The 20,638-nt window shown below is 41.8% G+C and overlaps 4 protein-coding genes across 6 annotated transcripts in view; all 4 read left to right on the top strand.

The window, feature by feature from the left end:
• The window catches only part of LOC126567956 (diacylglycerol lipase-beta-like), a 300,577-nt gene that overhangs the window by 203,262 nt on the left and 76,677 nt on the right, over positions 1 to 20,638 (top strand). The window lies entirely within an intron of this gene.
• LOC126567939 (peptide transporter family 1-like) overlaps positions 1 to 20,638 on the top strand; it is a 490,614-nt gene that overhangs the window by 182,061 nt on the left and 287,915 nt on the right. The window lies entirely within an intron of this gene.
• The window catches only part of LOC126567830 (uncharacterized), a 206,247-nt gene that overhangs the window by 147,863 nt on the left and 37,746 nt on the right, over positions 1 to 20,638 (top strand). For 2 of the 3 annotated variants that reach the window (XM_050224141.1, XM_050224143.1), the window contains exon 2: positions 15,176 to 15,579. In XM_050224141.1, coding sequence (XP_050080098.1) covers positions 15,186 to 15,579 — 394 coding nt within the window. In that variant the 5' untranslated portion in view covers positions 15,176 to 15,185. Of the gene's footprint in view, positions 1 to 9,424; positions 9,463 to 15,175; positions 15,580 to 20,638 lie in introns of those variants that run through there. The other variant, XM_050224142.1, reaches the window with a different exon arrangement.
• The window catches only part of LOC126568306 (mitogen-activated protein kinase p38b-like), a 643,298-nt gene that overhangs the window by 111,422 nt on the left and 511,238 nt on the right, over positions 1 to 20,638 (top strand). The window lies entirely within an intron of this gene.

A 20,638-nucleotide genomic window follows, 5' to 3' on the forward strand; every position in this document is an offset into this window, starting at 1 on the left:
AATAAGCGTTATTGTGATTGCACGGCTCCTTCTTGTTTGTCCTTTCAGTTTTCTAAAGATAGCGAGAGTGGCAGACCAGCGTTGTTTTTTTTTTTTTGTTCCTTAATTTTCCATCCCCCTAGCAGCTACATTGTCCTTAGAAGCTTATCCTTTTTTATGCACCATTATGAGACATTTTTGACCAGTTCCGGTTCTGATTCACTTTAAGTCGGACGGACAAGACGCTCGAAGAATAAATGAATAATTTAGAACACTGGTTAGGACATCGGTAAAGGAAGCGTGAAACGTAGTAGAAGAGCATAATATGGAGACGGTTTTATGCACCCCTATACACCCATCCATCTAATCAATTCGAGGAATGAATATACATGCGTCTCAAGCAGTCAAGCGCCCCGAAGAAGGGGCCCATGCCAACGATTATGTCCTGTTTCTTTTTTTCGTTGTGTTATCACATTTGTTCTCTTAATTGCAGGTAAAGAAAATCCTTCCAACTCCATCGAGAGATGAAGAGAATGAGAGCGAAGGACCCGGTGCGTTTGTGGTTTGGATATCGGACGAGTAACTTAATTAAAGTAATTAATTGTTTGATTCTAAACCTTTTGTCCGGTCGGCCCCGTATCGTGTCGGATGCCACTGTCGGAGGGCTTGTGCCAGCATGTAGCAGCAATGTATCGATATTGGGTTTTAGGATTGATCATCATCAGGGCTGGATTGTGTGGTTTTGTTTCGTGATTTGCTGCCGGTGCACTACGGGCGAGAAATCCCCCCCATTGCTTGCGTACGGTATGTTATGACAACTTGCTCCGAAGAGTCAGCTCATTTTAATGAATAGTGATTCATCAGCATACCTTTTAGGAACGAATTGGAAGCCATGGGCGGGAAAGACGTCGGACAGCAGGATCGTATTTTCGGATGTCGTTTAGTTCCCGGGGAGGAAAATAGATTGCAATTGGAATTTAGTCCTTAATTGACAGTTGTATCAGCATGAATCGATTGTTCGATTGTATGACAGCAGAGATTAAAATTGGAGCCGTTCTAATGAAGGGGTATATGGATGGTAGGTTGGTACGGTATCTTCAATAATACTTCCAGAAGACTTGTGGTACTCAACGTTCTTTGGAATAGTAAAAAAAAAGTCAATCATCTCTTATCAATCTTAAGTATTCGACTATATTTAATCCAAGATCATGATAAACGAGAATAGGCCTGGGAATAGAGTATTTAAGAATCTATAATGAATAGATTGAAAAGAGATTGAGAAAGACAAAGAAAAACATAAAAATAAAATCAAGAATTTGGGATTAATATAAGTAATCTATGGTGCAAGAGCTCTTCTACAAGAAAAACAAATCTCCCATTGCTGCTGATGAAATCCATATCTTCAAAGTGTAAATCTCAAATATCAAATACCCGAGCTGTTTGACCTTTTCGCTTCAAGTGAATGATGCCTTTTGTTTGTTTTTTAAAGGGCAAGAAGAAAATGTGAAGTGCAATGGTCTCAAACTGAACCTCGCCGCACTTTCTATTCTCGTCCGAAATGCTTTTTAACCTGGCGAGCAAAGAAGGACGTGAAGAAAGGGGTTAAGAATCCGAAAAGGTTAACAACAGAAGCTTCAGCAAAGGATGTAACGGGCAATGGATGGAGCAGACGCCCACACCCCCCCATTCAGCCGGGGTTATTTCCGTCCAGAACTGTTTGATGCTGTGTTGTTCGTCCATTTGACTGAGGACCTGCTTTTTTTTTGGTAAGGATGAGTTTATTCTTTCCTTGTTTTTTGTTTTTGCTTTGGCTTTCCGTCTTCTCATTCTGCATCTCGTTCTTATCATGGTTGGGAACAAGCTAATCGGCATATTCTAACCACCTACCAACTCCCAGCCACTGACACGGACCAAAAGAGTTACGTTTAATCCTCTGCAGTAGCAGCACACAAATAAACATTCCCATTAAGGAGGGGAAGGCAAAACTTGGGCAGCTCGTAAAATTTTCAGCAGTTTATCTCACCTGCTTGGAGCCGGGCCAACGCTTTTTCTTTGGCCGCTCCCTCTCCCGAGTGAGGTTTGGGACAATGTAGGATTGGGGGGAAGGAAGAGTGAGTGTGGTAGAGATTATAAAACACAACTTTGGTAGTTCGGATGGCTCCGGACTGGGAAGGTGTCCGAGTTATGGGCGGCACACTCGAACTCAACTCTTAGGACTTTACAGGAGGACCACAATGTTCGATAGGAATGATTTTCAGTGAATGTGTGCATGTGCTTGTTTTGGCATGATGGGGTAATTTTCTCGGAAAAAGTTTTTCGCTCAACCGCTTGCACCCAGCGCTGAGGCAGATGTTTGGCCAAAACAAGCATTAGAAAATCGCTTAAACTCCCACAAACTCAATTCACTGCCATCAGAGACTTGTGTTTTACATTGGAAGGGATGAAACAATGGGTGGCGGGGAGGGATGTGTGTGTTTTTTTCTTTTAGGGGGAAATTTGTGAAACCTCACTTAATCGTTCCTATTCGTCTTTCGCTGTGTTGTGAGGGTGAGGTCCTGTAAACGATTGCCGTGTAGCTTTTCACCAAAATGTTCTCCCCAAAAGCACAAAGTCGATACGCATTTGCATAATCCGGATGCTAAGTTGGGAACCTTGAAAACACAGACGCACACACACACACACATGCTTACAAGCATGGGAAAACATGATTTAACTTAAAGCCAGCAAATAGCCGGGCAACTAATCCTGCTTGGGCCAGGTTGATTGAATGTTACGTGTAACAGTGATTACGCTCGCTTGTCGAAACAAGCTTCCTCCTATCGAAGCTCATGCCATGAGCTTAATGGTGTCACCTGAAGGACAAAGCAACCGAGGAAAATGTCTCCCGAAAAAAAAACCTCGCCTCGCCAAAACTGGCTGCCCATAACGAAACGGGCAACTAGAACAACGAGCGTCGCAGTTGTAATTTGCGACTAATTAAATAAGTCAAACTGTAATGAACCACGCGAAGGCAAGTAGCGCAAAACGCAGCAGGTGAGCTCAAACACATCTGGCCAACTGAGCTCAAACGCACACACTCACACAAACATGCACACGTGTGCCAGATTGCTGTCAACCATCAACTGTCACGAAACTTCTGAACCGTCGGGAAGAGATGCTTCGCCGGCGATGGCGTCGACTCACGCACGCTTTTGCAGGTCCGGTAAGAAACAAACGGTCACAACTTTAAAGCGCACGCGATTCACGGCTGGCAGTCCCGGAGATGGTCTGATTTGTGTGCTTTGCTTTATTTCTTTCCTCCGTTCGAAGGAGGAAAACCTGGCGGAAAACACACGGAAAACCGGTGGAAAAGTCTCGTGACTTGTTCGATTTGCATGTCAACCCGGAAATGTGACCGCATCGTGCGCCACCACCAGGGAACCAGTACTAAGCGAAGGTAATTAAGGACTTTGCTACTGTGCTTTAGAGGAAAAAAAATTAAAAACCTTCCAAAAGTTTGCATTGGCAAGAAAAAGGGGAACTATCTGATGAAGGGAGCGAGCGACAGAATTAAAGAAAATTTCAAAGCAAAAAAAAAAACCTCGGAGTTTGGGGTGTATGTGTATGCTCCAAGAAAGATCAGGAAATAAAGATGTACCTCACTGGTACGGGGACACGTATGGAGAGCAAGGAAGGAAGAGAATCTGAAGAAGGAAAACCAAGTTTTTGTTTTAATTTTCCGGGTTTGTAAACGAGACGCACGCGCCCGCAATTCGCCACCGGTTAAGTTTTTCGCGACACAGCATAGTTTCAATTTAATAAAATAACTAGTTTGGAGCAAAGTTTGTGTCACGAGGTTTTCCTGCACGGAAACAAAATGGTCATTATTTATTTTTTTTTTTTTTCGATCGAATGCAAATCCTACAAAGTTCATTGTTTTATGGAACCGCCACCGAGTGGCAAATAATGTGGAAAGAAAGTTTTCTTGTTTTAATTTATTACAATCAGTAACAAAACTAGTTGATATACGTTTTTATTTTATTTATTTTTACAAGAAGAATCTTGTATTTTACCTAATTACAAGAGCTACTGCCGCTCAGAATGATTTTTAAATTTTATCCCGCAGGAACTTGTCTTTTACGCCGGAATGTATGCTATTTGTTGTTGATTCTTTATCACGCGTGTAGCATATCTTTTCTCTTTGAATTTTCATTCGCTTGTGACAGCATTCACTGAACAAGAAAACTGATTTTTTATGAGTTTTTGGAATGTTTTTCCTATGAATACTTAATTTTTGCAGTAAATTATTTTGCTTTAGTAACAGCAATACACTACATTTTATTTGAAATTATAAAAAGAAACACAAAAACACTCCTTGTATTCGTGAACCATCTGAAGTCACTTCTTCGCGAACGTTTTGAGAATGTGACATGGCAGCACATCATTGTGTCCTTCCACCATCGCACGCAAACAGAACCCTGGAAAAGCCCGGAAAATCCGCCTCCGGCTAATGAAAATCGTGCCCTGTCAAACGTCGCAACCATCATCCGTAGATGGGGGAAGCTGGTTGCTAAATGGCACGGATGTGTTGATCCCCACTACATGTGAGATGACACTTACCCGTAGATCTGGACGCAGACTTCTGAAAACTCGCCCCAAGAATACTGTTTCCTTCCAGTCTTGTTTGTTGAGATACAGAGTGAGTGACCGACCGCTTGCAATGGGGGATGCTTTTCGGGCACGCACCGTATCACACACAAAAGGAAAAACCCGTATGGGACAGGGAAGTTATCGAGCCGAGTGGCATACGATCACCGGATGTGGGTAGTTGTGGGGAAAGGATGTACTCACCTACAGTGTGGCCTTGTGTTTCGCACCGTCGCACGATTTTTATCTCAGATACTTAAAGAGGGCGAAGGCATTATAAAGAACAGCGTGGCTGTGTGTTTGTGTGTGTGTTTCAGTTAGTATGAAAAGCCACATACAGTTTCCTCCGAAAACGCTGGCGTGACGGGGAAGCCCACACATTCTTTTCACTAGCCCACGGCAAAGGTGAAGGACTTCGCCCTGCTGCACGGATCCCATTAACACTCGGGTGTGCGGTAGAGCGAGCGAGTCACCGGTAGAGAAAAGCGGCTTGGATTACCGGAACGTGTGCAGGACTGTCAGCGCCAATGGGAGTGGGAAGCAAAGGGGCGGAAATTTTCGCCGGAAATGGTTCGCTTCCGTGCGGGGACATTACGAGAGCGGGGAAGCAATAGGAAGCATGGTGAAGGATAAATCTGAACAATACTTGTAGGAAAAAGGGGGCGTTGGGATGGGTTGGAAGAACTGGCAATACCTGTGAAGAAACTGTGCTTCAGCGTAAGTATCGGTTACTTTGTTTGTCGGTGGAAAAGATTTCCTCAATTCCATCACGTGACGAGACGGTAACGTTTCTTCTTAACGCATACACACACACACACACACACATAGTTGCTCAGAAAAAAGAATGTCGAGTTTCTTCTCTATTCTGAGAGGAAATGAATAGTTTAGTGCTTTGTAGAAGTTTCGTTTGACTGATTTTGTGTTACTTTCTTGGAATAAATCAAATTTAATTCTCGGTAAAGCCAAATCCTTTGTTCGAATCGAAGAAAGATTAGGTTTTTAAGGTTAGTTTTAACTCGAATGTCCCGGTACATATTTTTGAATCTCCTGCAATAACATCAGGGCACAAGCAGTCATTAGTTGGAATATTTAATTTAACATGAGCATAACACGATTTCATTAACGTGTAGGCGGTATGAAAAACTTCCCCGATTTACGGCATATGATCACGTTTAAACCATTTTTGTTGAGTTTATTACGCCACGCTAAATTGCTGGGTGTCTGATTGGAAAAGTTTAGATCTTGTTATAAGAATAGTTCATTCAAAGTTCATGCGGTAGTTCTTGTTATACACGTATTTATTATTAAGCATGACGACGGCCTCATGAGCTTGAGCCCCGAATCGTATTGTCAAATTTTTGTTAAAGGTTGTTTTGTTTTTTTTTTTTTCAACCTTCTTATGCAAGATCAGCTCTTATCAACGATATAAATTAATTTGACACGCGTTTTTGTGGGGGTTTTGACAGACTTTTTATGGGAGCCATTTTTGAAGCAGAGGTTTGTATGGGAGTTTATCATGCTTTACTGATCTGATCTATCAAATCTTTACTGATCTGATCTGTGTTTACTGATCTGTCAAATCAATACATCAAAAAACAAACGTTGGAAGTCATCTGCCTGTAGTCATCATAGACCCCACTGTAGGAATTCGATAATTTAAAAAAAAAATCGAATATTGTTTAATCCTTATTGACTTAGTAAACAAAGTAGACGAATCATTCAAAAGAGCGAATAAAAATTTGTTGACATTCACAATAAAAATCTGTCAAATAACAAACAACTTTCTATGGTTCCATAGGGGCAGCAGAGTGTCGACAATTTGGTGATGCTAGCCGGCGACCAACTCAGAACGGTATATTCGAGAATTGACCGAACCCAGAGAGGCTCAAGGACATTAACTGACATACGACTTATAAGGCTTAGATCCTTGCGTGATTCAACCACTGTAATATTTATATGTTCCTTAAAAGAAGTAATTCTTTTAAGGAACATACTTTTCCCAGCCACACAGTTTGTTGTAGAATCAAGTTTTGATGCAACCCTTTTAAATCAGTAACCAAGATTTTTTGCGCCAATAACTAAATTTTGTTATAAACACCATGTGGAAATTCGGCTTAAACGTAAAATGTTATGCTTCATAAACAACAGAAGCATTGTACCAACGATTGAACCCTCCCTATTGGGAACTAATATCCCACATTCACACCAAAAATCCAATTCTATTCGACAACTGGCACAAAATGAAGTCATATTAGGCGCGTAACGCTCCAATTCCCACCCAAACCAACAGATGATAAATTTGTTAAAAAATTATAGCAAATTTCACAATAAAATTAAACGGCCCGAGCTCCTCTCGGTTCCCTTTATCAAGGACGTCCAATCTTGACGGCCGACCAAAAAAAAAAAAGAACGGACGAACGCGGTGCAATCTTGAGATTTTATCGCGCGTGAAAAGGACCAATAACTTACAGTGGAAGCCCACCGTGAGCAAAACCCTCGGAGGAAAATGAAAGAGCAAACGCAACCAAAAAGCGTGGACCCGGCTTTTCCATGGACTCTTGCACCATTCACACCTTCCCGTTGTCCTGTTTTTTTATTTGCTATTCTTCTCTCCTTGCTGTAAAGTGTAGTCCTACGCGCCCTCGGTAATGGTAATAGCCCGACGGCATTACCTTTCACGGTACTTGTTGCTGTTGAGTGTGGTGGCGTTTTTGGGAGTTTATGTTGAAGCAGTTTGGTTCGTTCGATTCGCTCTAGTAATGGTGCACCACGAATTTGGTGTTTCAATATTGCAGGGTGATTTTTTTTTGCTCTCTGTTTTGTTCCTTTGTCGATTAACCTTTGCTCATCCCATACTGTAAAAGATGATCAAATAGCACCCCCCACCGGTATGCGCCAAGTCAGCAAATTTCCGAAGGGTTCGTCTGCTGTTTGGCTCTTGTCGTTCATTTTGATGCGTTTGCTTTTCCGCACCGGAAGTAATATGTAGCAGCACGAGTTCTTTTTTTTTTTTCGTTATTCGCACCCATGTGACCTTCGAGCGGTTTTGCGCCCTTTTTTCGGTACGAGTGCAAATGTGTGTCATAGTTTGCTCTTTATAGTTTTTTTTGTTTGTTTTTGGGATGGGTTAAGCAATTGTGTACATGTCTGCATGCAAAGAGAGACAGGCAAAATCGAACAAATTAAGAATTGCTTTCGTCATCGACCCCGTGGATCCCTTTATTGGAATGTTGATAGTTTGAAGCTTCGATTAGGCACCAAAGCTTAGATAAGTACTACGAATACGACTGCGACTACTACTCAACAATTAAACAAGCATTCTTTAAAGACAAAACTAGGACGCTTCTTGTAAATCCTTGTTGTTTGCTTGTTTGTGTTGTTTTGTCAGATACTACAAAATCTATTGTACAAAACTCAAAAAAGAATGAAAAAGATGAAAAATAAAACAATCCTACTCGCTATAGCTGCTGATGCTGCGTTGTTCTCGAAAGCATTCCTTAATTTCCGGGCGGAAAAAATCGAAACAAAGTGCAAAAAACTGCACGAACATGCTGTCTTCGGGCCCATTTTCCCCCGAAGAACGCTCTCTCCAGGATATGCTTCGTTACGTGCGCTCTCTTGCTCTCTCACACTTACACACTCTCTCACCACGGTAGCTCAAATCGGAAAATTGCCACCCCTGACAGGGAAAAGTCGACATTGGCGCTTTTAGTCCTCGCTTGACGCTGCTCGAGTTCGGTGCTGGGCGTACGAGTCCGTTCGAGGTTTTGTTCCGTACTCGACCGTGTATCCCGCGAAATCGATTACAAACACACACACATACACTCGGTGACGCCGTACTGTCCCGTACGGCGGACGTAAACAAAAGGGACTTTTTTTTGCTGTGCCTGGGAGATATGTGGCAAAAAAGTTCATCCCAGCCACCGTCCTGTGAATCGAGATTTGCTGCGGAGTGTTATTTTTGCACCATCGACGATGATTTTCCGGTGTACTGGTGTACCAGCATTGCTCAAATAATTTGTATTTTCGACCCACACAGTTAGCACACGTGTCACCTAGGGTGTTTTTGTGCGTTTAATGTAGTGTTAGTGGACGGTGTACCGAAGGAAGAAAGCTCCCGGATCTTCAAACAATTGATCGCACTGCGAGAACGCAGAGGATTGGTTTTCCGCAAACGATTCTGCCGTGATGGAATCCATTCGACAGTGGTTGTGAGGCGAAAAATGTCGGAGAATAAGCTTTACTTTAAATTTTAAATAAAATAAAACGGAAAGAAAAACACACACGTGCCCCTTTTGGAGGGTGCTGCCCGACAGGCAGTGGTGCAGTTGGCGCGAACAGCATCGGGCGTTTCGAGTGTGTTGTGCCACCGCTTCTCGAACAGATGGAATTCCGGCACGGGTGATTTATCGTCCAGCTGCCGAATGGCATAATTTATGCTGCATCCGACACATGCTGGGCGCCCTGATGCGCTGGAGATGCACTTTTCGGGTTCGGGTGGCACGGTATGTGTGTGTGTGTGTACGGTTCAGTGGTAGTGTTGGTGAAATTGTTATGATGCCGTGCAGTAGTTGATGAGCGCTGACGAGGGAAGGTGATGAGTGGTGTTTGAAAGGGTCATAAATCCTCCAGCGAAAATAGGAAGTGAGTTCTGTGTAGGAAGTGGCGCTTGGAGAGGCTTGGTGGGAAAGAAGTGAGGGGAAAAAACGCCCAAAATTCGTGTACAATTCGTGTGTGAAGATTTGTTTTTGTGACGTTCTAGTTTTGAACGGTTGACAAATCTTTTTCATCAATCTAAACTTTGTGCGAGCGTTTGGTCGGGAGTACATCTTCGATGCATAGCAAGCAGTCATAAAGGTATGGAAATCGGTAGTATTGAGGATTGTTTAATTTTTTTAGAAGATATCATATTTCATGTGGTTTGGTTTTGGGCAACATTTCTTCCACAGTTTAATACTTAATTTTTGATCCGTTTTGATGAATTGTTAAATGATTTTTTCCGTAATTTTACTCTTGTCTTTTTACCACATTCTGTTTAGATTTATTTTGTATTCAATCTGTTAATCTGTAAATTCAATCTCTAATCTGTAAATCCCTACAATTCAACTGAGCCATTATCTTCGAATTTGGCTTGTCTAAATTTGGGCGTTTAAGTCCCTCATGTGTCTTTAATTTTTTCCGATAATTAAAAAAAAACAATGCAAAATAAATGTGCTTCACCACTTCTCAGAAATATCTCTCAATAAATTTGAATAGAAAAAGAAACGAAGGCTAACACCTCTTCAGAGCAAAACAAACTAAGTGTACTTAACCTCCAATAAGCTTAATGCTGTGCGATAAAACATACCACCACTCGACGACACTTGCTTTATTAGAGCATCCCTGATTCTCTGGTTCAAGTCCCATTTATCACCGGGCCACTTTAATTCTTCTGCCCCCAAAAAAAATAAAAAACTTCCAAAGCACAAAGGCACAAAGGAATTCCCCACACACAAACATCCGAACCTGATTGGCGTAATCCTTTCGCGAGGAACATTAAGTAGGACGAAATTAATTATGAACCATCCCGTTCGTTCGTTCCAAATCGATTCTCGCTCAGGTCTCGCCATTCGGGATGAAGCAGGGATGACATCTCTTGCGCGATTTCGCCAGCACGCACATGGCACCATCACAAATATAATCCTGGAGGTGGAGGAGAAGAAATCGATGCTCCAATGTTATAATATTATCACTCGAAAATAAGCTAATAGACACAATATCGTCTTTCGCCGGTGGAGGTAGGGGCCCTTTGTTTCTTCTACGGTGGAGGGACGCAGAGAGGAGTGCGTAATGATTTATGCTTCTCCTTTGGTGGGTGTACCAGGTTTTTTGGAGGTAAGGTGAGACGGTTTGCGGGTGTTTTGTAAGTGAGCGAACGATGATAAACAGCGTTTGATGCGGTTTGCGTTCGATATGCCGCAGATGAGTGGTGATAAAGTTTTCGCAACGTGCGCGGACTTTCACTTCTCCATGCTAGAGACACACGCGCACACACATACTGCTAGACAATTTCTCATCCCCAGCCAAAGCACACCGTTACACCAGCGCTGGTGGTAAGCTCGGTGGGTGAAAATCGTTAACCGTGCCGTGGAATGCATTGAACGGAGCGAGCGTTTTGCCGCGGGGGGGGGGGGAGGGAGGATAACGCGAGTTAGGATTTTGTGGCTAGTTTTCGGTAAAAGCAGACAGAGAGAAGGGCAGCACCGCTGTGCTGGGGCGCTAAGGAAGCTTTGTTTCGGGTACAAAATTTAATTAGTTTGATTGATTTTTCCGGGTAAACGTTTTCCAATCGGTTCCCACGATTAGGGATCGATCGCTAATTGAATGATAAATATCTCATAACCAGCGACTGACGTGATTGATCACGATGGTGGTGGCCGGATGCGTGGGGCGGTTTGCGGTGCGGTGTATGGAAATGGATGACTTTGGTACGGATTTTGTGGGATTATGAAGGCATTCAGAGTGCTGCCCGTACGGCTTGGTGAAGTATTTGAGGCGATATGGAAGAATTCTTAGGACTTTTAGCACAGTTGGGCTGCCGGTTTTTTGAAGCTTTTATTTGGCCAACAAATGGCTGCGTAAGCATTGGAATAGTAAGTAGAATTTTACTAATGCGATAGTAAAAACGATAAATCGGAAAATGGTTTCCTGGTATGCAGGGAAATAATTAGCACCGGATAGAGTGTATGGGTGAAAGTATATTATTTTAACAATTATTGGGAACATGAAATCAAAATTGAAATTTTCTCATGAAGTTAGAGGAAGCCGGAGTAAGCAATATTTTTTTAACGCAATACGTTGAATTGGTAAATCTAGAACATGTGTTGATATACAAAAATTGTATGTCATTTCCAGGCCCAATCTGCTATTATACTTTGAACCATAAATATGTGCCGGAAAATATCGAAGAGTGATGGGCAATATGTTTTTATTTTGGTCAAAAATGGTTGGATTAGTTATAAAAAATATGACAAAAAATTATAATTGATTCCTCTCTTCCCAGCTAACAAGCACTCGCATTAATGACAGAATGTTACTTGTCATTTTCCGTAAACAGACGGCTGAGTAACTCGGACGATATCAAGGGCCCGTAGCCCTTGACACATATTCAAAAGAAGCCTTGTCGCGGGCGTAGACCATCGGTACTCTTAAGAAAAAGTCGATCATTTGGCGGGGCCAAATCAAGGCTCATTTATTCGAATGATTTTAATTCATTTTTCATGTCCTGTTTGATGTGTAAGAACCTATGAAAGCCCGGATTTAGGAGAACCCGGTGGTGTGACGACAACGGTGCTGGTCTTCACATGGCTGTGATCAGTGCTGTGAAGAACCAAAAATGTCATCCAGATCGTGCTCCCTTAGTGAGGACTGACTTTTTCAACTATGTGGTATCAGAAAGTCTAGTAAGCGACAGATGAGATGTCGTGACCTATCAGGTTTTTAAGCCAAGTAAAAGACGATCCTTGTGTGACAACACCTTACCCTTTTAAAAAAAGATTATTTTAAGCAATAAGTTGCAATTTGTTTATCGAATAACTTTTGACCACTTAGAAAATACACAGACATCTCACAGTGCTGCGAAAACAATATTGTATATTCGAGTCTTTTACCGAAAATTTCACTTTATTGATTGTATACAACAATGTTAAATTTCTCCCAATTCAATTTTTTTTTAGAATTCAATTGATTTGTCACCACAAAAACCCTTTCAATTCCTTCGACTTGTGGTTCGCCGATTGTGAGCAGCCATTGTGCAGAAGCAACCATTCCACTCAATTTGCCTCTAAATGCTGCTATTACAATGTGTCAGTCCAGTGTCAGTTGCAGCGTGCAGAGAACACATTTTCTATTACGCTGCAACGTACAGGACTTTGACGGTGATCTGCAAATGATGGAAAGAAAAATTGACACCCATCCCCCCATGCAGGGCTGGGCTACCACGGTAACAAAGCTCATCAGACGATGCAGCTGAAGTGGCAGAAAGGTGGAACAAGTGGACCGAGAAAGAGAAAGAGAGAGTGGCAGCTTTTAATTTGCTATTGAACAAGCGCCGCACAGCACAGCAACACTACAGCGTGCTTAAAATTTGAGGATGCTTTTGACGTCATTTAAAGTGGTAGTTTGACCCAAATTAAATCTGTCAAGAAGGAGCCGGTGAAAATCGACGAGTGAAAAAAAGCAGCAGCTGCAACACGGCCCAAGGGAGGAAAGTCGTACGTGTTTTCGTGGGAATCAATTTTAGCTGCTAATCCACACCGATACCCTCTTGACCGAGACCGAAATATCTTTAGCTGCTGCTGTTGAGGCAGCTTTCGTTGTTGAGGTTTAAGCTACAGAGAGGGGCGGGATTTAAGTACCCTTCATAAGGGTAGCAGCATTAGCAACGGGGTGACGGTTTTGTTCGGTAATCAATACACGTCAACTTTGGCACGTGCGTGTGCTAAAAGTCGGTGCGATATCGACGAAGCAAACTGTCGGCGGAAATATTGATCCTTCAAAAAGGCACTCGAGCGTTCCGCGTCCGTACGGTCGTCGGATGGCAACTTCATCTTGTGCCACACAACACCGACCGGCGCGCTTGGGGGAATTGTTGTAAAATTGCTTTTCTTGGTGTCGAAGTGTCCTTTTGCTAGTGGGTGTAGGACGCAACAGGACGCTTTCTTGTGCTGTGCGAATGGTGGTGTGGTCAGAGAGAGGCAATACACAGCGAACACGTTTCGGACCCTGATTTGCTGAGTGGAATTATCACTCGTACGATCTTTCGGGCGTGAAAGGTCCGCTTACACGTAGGGTCGAGTGTTTCGTCCGTCGTAATTAGTGGTATTTTTGGTGTAGTAAGAGATTGGAAAGTTTATCAACATATTAGGGTGAAGTTCTCGTTAGAGATAAGAGATGAAAATATAGAGCAAATATATTACATTTTCTAATCGATGGAGGCGCCTAGTAGCTATCGTTGACAGCCGGATCTTACTAATTAGTTTTAAATAAAATTGAGACAAAACTAAACAAGATTTTTTTTCATCAAAACTGATAGTAATTACTAAACTAAAAATTTTGACGTTTGGCATTATGTAAAAATGGTTGCATAAAAACGAAATCGCTGTATGTTTCAAGCAAATCGCAATCACTTTCTTGTGAGCCACGTGTTCCGAATTAATTGGGATTTTTTTATAACAACTTCATTACTGAGTTTTCTACGTTGTACCTTATGCGAGCTTTCGGTTTGGATTGAATCTTTCTCCATATTCCTTTCTTCCTAAGCTTATACCTTTTAGCCACACCTTCATGGTATACTTATCTCTCAAGCGATCAACCGTGCGATTAACGCACGGAAGGACCACAACACTTCCGAAAGTGTTGTTCAAACACTGTATGTTGATTACAATTTTCTAGGAAAATAAAATAAATTTGACGACTCGTAACTACAATACATTTTATATTTTAGATATTATTAATCCGGTCTCTAGAACTAAATCTAACTGCTCATTATAGTTGAGAAAGTGCTTTTTACTAAAGCAAGAAGTGAGATTTTGTTCGTAGGGGTTGATCTTCTAACTCATTCTTATAATTATTGATTAGCGATAGAAAACGTTTTTACGTGTGAAATCAAAGAAAACAGTCTTCGCTTAAGGTATGGTAATTGAATAATTTAATTATTCTTTGAAAAAGTTCCTTTTTTCCTGGCTAATTTTAAAGATTAAGTAGCCCAAAAGTTTTTGCAAAATTAACAACTACAAGCTGTTATAAAATGAAACTCCTTGATTTCCAAAAAATTGCTTTCAAATTAAACTTAGTTGCTTTCAAATGTAAACAACAGACCAAACAAACATTATTCCTGTGAAAAGGATGATTACAACTAGCGTTTATCATATTACAACACGAATGACTATTCAAGTATTATCTAGAACTCGCGCTGTAACTTGCATGACGAAAGTAAAAAATAATTTTATTGACTTTTCATAATATGGAGGCGCCCAGTGCTTCATAAAAATTAATTACTCTTAAATTATGTTCGACTTCAACTACTTATTGTTAATAGAGTTTCGCCCATTGGAACTAGGAAATCATCTCACTTATTAAAGTCAGTCTTCGCTCAATGATGACTGAAAATCAATAGAAAGATATTGTTGATGGTAGCTGTAACTGTCTAAAATGCAAGAAAGAAAGAAAAACATTCAAATGTGTAAACGATCAAACACCATCTCAAGGACCTTTGTAACACCGCTGATTGAAGTTTAAACGGGCCCTCGCTGCGTCATCATATCCACGGTGGTAATTTCCTTACATCAAAAGCAATAAAGCCTATCATTAGTCCTGTACCTCGAGTACGGAGCAAATTGTGCTGCGTGTTGTCCAAACCGTAAAGCAATAAGAAGAAGCAAAAGGAACACCCAATCTGGAACGCTGTCACTAATGTGCATTCCACCATGTGTAAAGGGGGCTTCAAGCTTCTAGAGCTTACCGTTTCGAGTGATTTTAATTTTCCAATCTAACGACATTTTTCCCTTCATTTTTCTTTTCTATCACAGAGAGACTCCCGGATGGATGGGTGGAAGAAGTGTGTGGTGGCAGTGTTGCTGGTGGCACTGCTGCTAGCCAGCCAGCTGCCTCCGGTCGGTTCGAACGCAACCGAAACACGACCAAAGTCCGGTGGTCGCGATCGTGCCGCCGCTACGGCCATTGCGTCCCTATCGTCGGCTTCGATAGCGGCCGCACTAGCCTCACGCAACGCAGCCAGCAATGGCAACAACAACAGCAACAGCGGAACCGGAAGTGGCAGTGGAAGCGGAAGTGGTAACCCGACGGGTGGCAACGGTGGGAAATGTAATATCGCCCAGTTGCGCTGCGCCAACGGGACCTGCATACCGTCGTCAAAATTCTGCGACGGCAATTTCGATTGCCTTGATAAGAGCGACGAGCCGAAATCTTGTACAGGTAAGTGTGCTTTGATTACTTCGTCTTCCAATTGTCCTTGCTTTGTGCGTTTTTTTTCCTCGTTCCCTCCTGTAACACCCCCTCTCCAACGGAGGGGATTCGGGATGCGAGTTATGAGTTTTGGGAGCTGTTTTTTTGTTGGGGGGATTTTTATTTTTATGCTTCCTCGCTGTACTTGGAGTAGGACACACTAAGGATTTTGCTTTTTTCGCTCTTCGTTCGGGTGTTATCAAAGCTGGCTAAAAGAATTTTCCGGCAAAGGTAAAGACCGCTTTTTTTTTTTGGTGGAGGTTAATACGCCTTTGTTCCTGGGGCAATGTGTTTGCAATTGAGCCTTTCCGCTAAGGAATTCCCATTCCTGGCTCGTTTTGCAGGAGGTGGTACGGTAGCTAGAAACATGAAAAGCAAACCGAGCACAGAGCGTCGTAAATTGTTGAATTGCTTCACGTGTCGTTTCGTTCCCATTTAGCACAGCCAAAAGTAACGAACTGTAGCAGCCGTAAAGGATCTTCCATTTTTGCGGAAGCTTTTCTTCTCTTCAAAACTCCCTCAAAATTAGCCAAAAAAGAAGAAGAAATAGCTGATCCTGCTCAGCAACGCTGCTCGCTTTCATCGAGATGCCTTTGTTCGTAGCGTGCGGCGGTGGCCTTTGCGTGGCCAAATGCGGTGCCCGGTGTAAAATGAATCACCCTGTTGCGCCGGAAGCCAAATGGACGTTTGATTGTTGTTTTTCACTCGGTGTGTGTGTGTGTTTTTTTTTCTTCCTGTCTCTCTCTCTTGGGGTGGTTTTATTTTCCCTTTCGGGTCGGGAAATTGTTTGCCAACCCACGGGGGAAGCACGGAAACGCGCTATGCTGCAACACGCAAAGCTCCCCGTGATGAGAATGGTGCAATTGAGCTTTTTCTGAATTAAATTTTGGGACTGAATGTCGTTCGGTTGTTGTGCTTTGGTTGGTGTGTGCTTGGCATTTTTCGCGCAGCCAAACGGCTGTAAAATGAATTTCATGCCGTGCCATAAAACATGCATGCCGGGTAGGTTTGCTGTTAACAGAAAGCCGTCAGTAGCGCGTTTTATTCTTTTGTGTAATACTGTGTGTTCAGTGGATGGAAAATAAAACGAATTGAAAGGATCATAATTACAATATATGCTTTTATATTTATGATATATTGAATTTAGTTACTCAAACTAACTTCGAACCACGGTTACGTTCGTGCTTGCTCTCCATGAAGCTAGTCATTAATTTTTTGTCGACCAAAAAACTGAAACATACATACCCAGTTGGTCATTTTGTATAGAGAGACATTAAGGTTTAAACCCATTAATTATTGCCAAAATATTGTATGTTTATGATAACCAATCTGTCAAATAGCTACATCAAATTTCAAACGCTTAGGTATGCGTTTACCTGTTTCGAAAAAACTCTTTATGACTGCATGACTGTTTGACAGAAGCTGGCTAAAATTTTCAACCTGAAGTCATAAGAGACCCCTTCAACAAAATTTGATCAGAAATTCAATAAATCGTTCAAATAGTTCTTAAAATCATTTCTCCTTCAATTTTATAGTTAAAATTGCCAAAACGTAGCGTTAAATTATCAGCTACAAGCTGTTGCCAATGCATCTCCTTGCTTCAGAGCAAGAATTTTTAACTCTGCACAGCGTTAGCACTGAAATAGTTTGTTCCACTTTTTTTCTTTTGTGTGTGTGTGTGTGTGTGTGCAAAACTTTACATTAAACTCCACAATGGTTTGACGAGTTTGAAAGTCGAACAAACAAAGTTGTGCGTCCTCACAAAGTCCGTTAAATCCTTCTTTTTCGTTTCGTTGAAAATCGAGCACTACAAAAAGAGCTCAATTTTTCCAATCAAATCCCATTCAACTGTGGGTTTTACTGGTTCCTGACGAGAAAGAGAGAGAAAGAGAGAGAGAGAGAGAGGGAGAGAAAGATAGAGAGAGCAAACTCCTCCTTTCTCGGTGCGGTAATCAACATTGACGGCAGGAGTTTGTACCTTATTTTTAAGCTCCCACCTTCCTACATCCCATCATTATCGCTTGCAATAATCATTCGCTGCTCTTCCCGGCATTACCGCCACCTCGGTGAGTTTGAGACTTCCCGTGAAAAGCTGCTGCACCAGGTTGATGCATTAAAAGTGAACTGCTGTTTGATATCAGTTTTTCGCAGCCCAGCTGGTTTGGGGCTGCTGTTGAGTTCACAAAACCAAGCGCCACCATCGGGCAAGAGTCGTTATCATTGATCCTGACTCGTACTTTTTTTTTTAACTCTTCTCGTTCGTTAAGCACCATAATGGGGGCTCGAAGAACGGGCCTTGAGGGCGCTGATTTTTGAGGGAAACAAAACTTTTCTCCTTTGTGCTTTTTTTTTATGCCAAGCTCAAATGCACAAAGCTTTTACCCGTTCCGGGTGTTGCGAGGGCAGAGTGATTTTTATTCTCGTTTTCTTTGCAAGAAAATCATCTCAACAGTGTTAAAGTTTTTCGTTTTGGGCACGAAGGAAAAAAGCTAAAGTTTTAACGACCATGAGAAAAACGCCGGAGGAGAACCGCCCCAGCAGAGCCTCCAAAAATAGTGGCGAATTAAGTGGACGGGAACGGCAAAAAAGAACAAATGCAACACACAGTCCCACTCACAGCGAACACATTCGAGACACTGAAAACAGTGTTTCGCTTTCGGACGTCCGGTTGGGAAATGACCGTCCGAAAATTTGTTGTCCTTCGAGTGTGCCGAGGTTCTTAGCACGCTGAACACGGTGCTGGAGGGCCGCCGTGGTGCGGAGGACGGATATCCGGAAAGGAAGATCACGTTCCAACCGAGCCGTTCATCTGGCAACTGGCAGGGTTGCCTGAAAAGCCCCCGATAAACTTTCCCTTCCGGGCAGGGCTCATGTCTCCGGCGTTTCACTCACCAGCCGTGGTGTTGTCATCATGGAACGAGACGCGTCCGAGGAGGATCACGTGTGGTGTGGTACATTGTAAAGAGAAAGACAACACAGCCCCAGAGAAGCAAGCAGAGAGGGTTGAGAGAAGAAAAAAAACTTATGATTGAATATGAAGACAAAGTAACTTTTGCGTTAAGTGTATTATGAGTGGAAAGTTGACGGAGAAAGAAGTTAAGCCATCGTCTGGAAAATGTTGTTTCGAAAAGAATAGCTTAACCCTTGAAGAGGTTTGTATGTTTTCGTGCGGATTTCTTAAATTGTTTTGTTTTATTTTAAACTAGGCCATGGCTCAAACTCTTTTTCTTTTTTTATTTGTTCTTTTATTTTCTTGCTTTAGCTGTTTTTCATTGACTTTAAAATAAGATTTTCTTTTATTTCTAAATCTGTTAAGCCCTTTTTAGTTAAGATTTTCAAATTTAATTTTAGATTTCGATTTTGTGCATTTTGTATTAGATTTCTTTGAATTTTTTTCCTCTTTTCTAAAAACACTTTTGTTAAATTAGTTAAATCTTTTTTATATTTTTGCAGCAAACATTTATAAGCATTGTTGTTTTAGATATGTTGCCTAATTTGTTCAATATTTGCATTTTCTTCGCTTATCATGTCAGAAAATTGGAGTTAATGTAAATTGAGTCTTATAATATTGATTTGACGTATGCTAGGCTGAAAAGATTTTCTTTTCTTTCTATATTTTTTTTTAATTTTTAGATTATTTCTTCTCTCTCTTGGTTTTTTCCTCAACAATGTATGGCATATACTTTTTGTTTGACTATATTACTTTTTATTTGAATACATTGTGGGTTGCTTTTTTACTCTTCCACTTTGAATTTCTTTAATTTTTTCATTTCTTTTTGTGATTTTGTTTCATTAAATTGGATTGAAGTATGTTGCTATGTTGTCTTTTTTTTCTTTAAATTCGATTTCCAATTTTTTTAATTGTTATTTTAATCAACATTATTTTTGATTTCTTGTTGTTAGCTAAACATAAAAAAAGCTTCCCTTCACGTAAGGGTTACTCAGCCGATAACGTTCAGTTGGTTACATTAGCGCCCTTATGTCTAGGCTTGGTTCTTTTTTAAATTTCCACAAGTCTCGTCTGAATTTTATCGTTTTTTCCCTCCGCCCTTGAAAACTCTCGAAAAAAAGTGATCAGAACAAAATGATCAGAGCCGTCTACAGTCCAAGGGCGTCTCAAATTGTGTTCAAAGTTCAAACCTCACTCCATCAATCTAGTTGGTGGGAGCTTTAAAAAGACCATCCCAAAACACGACCAACACGGACATTTCTCTGCTCAAGTGGCAAACCATCTCCCGCTTATTGAGCCGAGCCGAAGATAAAGAAGTAGACTATCCACGGGGCCCAGTCGTCGGAAAATGAGCTGTCGGCCGAGGGAAAAAATGCTTACAATCGAGCATTATGAAAATCGAGCCAGAAACAGATATAGAACCTCATTTTTCTTGGTGAATATTCGCGATTTCCGCTATCGCTGCACTCGTCAGTTTTTCAACACTGCCCCCTCCCAAACCCCACCATGGGTACGTGTCCCGGAAGTGGAAAAGTTTGCTGCTCTTGTGCACTCCGTGGAAACCCGGCGGCAGTGAAAGCGCAACTTTCTGCCGTATTGTATCGTTCGCCACGACGCTATCCGAGAAGTGCATTATTTTTATGGCCACTGTGGGGAAAAGCAGCACAAATGGAACACCACTCGCCGCGCTTCGCTTCACGACACGGTGATCAAAATTTTATGGCAAAATATAATAAACTTGCATTTGTGGGTATGTGCGCGTGTGGATGCAGCCAACGGAAAGCCAACCGTATCAACCGTTGTATGACTATCTTTTTGACCGCAAATCATTACGCCGGGTTAAGGAAAGGTGGGAAAGTTTTTTGCCCTACCCTGCTTTTCCCGGTCCATTAATCGTAATTCGCCATCTCGCCGTCTCGCTACCATCCCACGGAGGTGATCAAGCTTTGGAGTGCAAAAAGGCTCCCAACACGCACATTTTCGCTTCCTTTGTGGCATGTGGCAGTGCGCTTTCAATGCCCCATTCATCATACGTTTCATACGTGGAGAAAACTGATACCGAGATTTTTCGTTTTGGTT

The sequence above is a fragment of the Anopheles maculipalpis genome, chromosome 2RL (genome assembly GCF_943734695.1).
Source record: "Anopheles maculipalpis chromosome 2RL, idAnoMacuDA_375_x, whole genome shotgun sequence".
Lineage (NCBI taxonomy): Eukaryota > Metazoa > Arthropoda > Insecta > Diptera > Culicidae > Anopheles > Anopheles maculipalpis.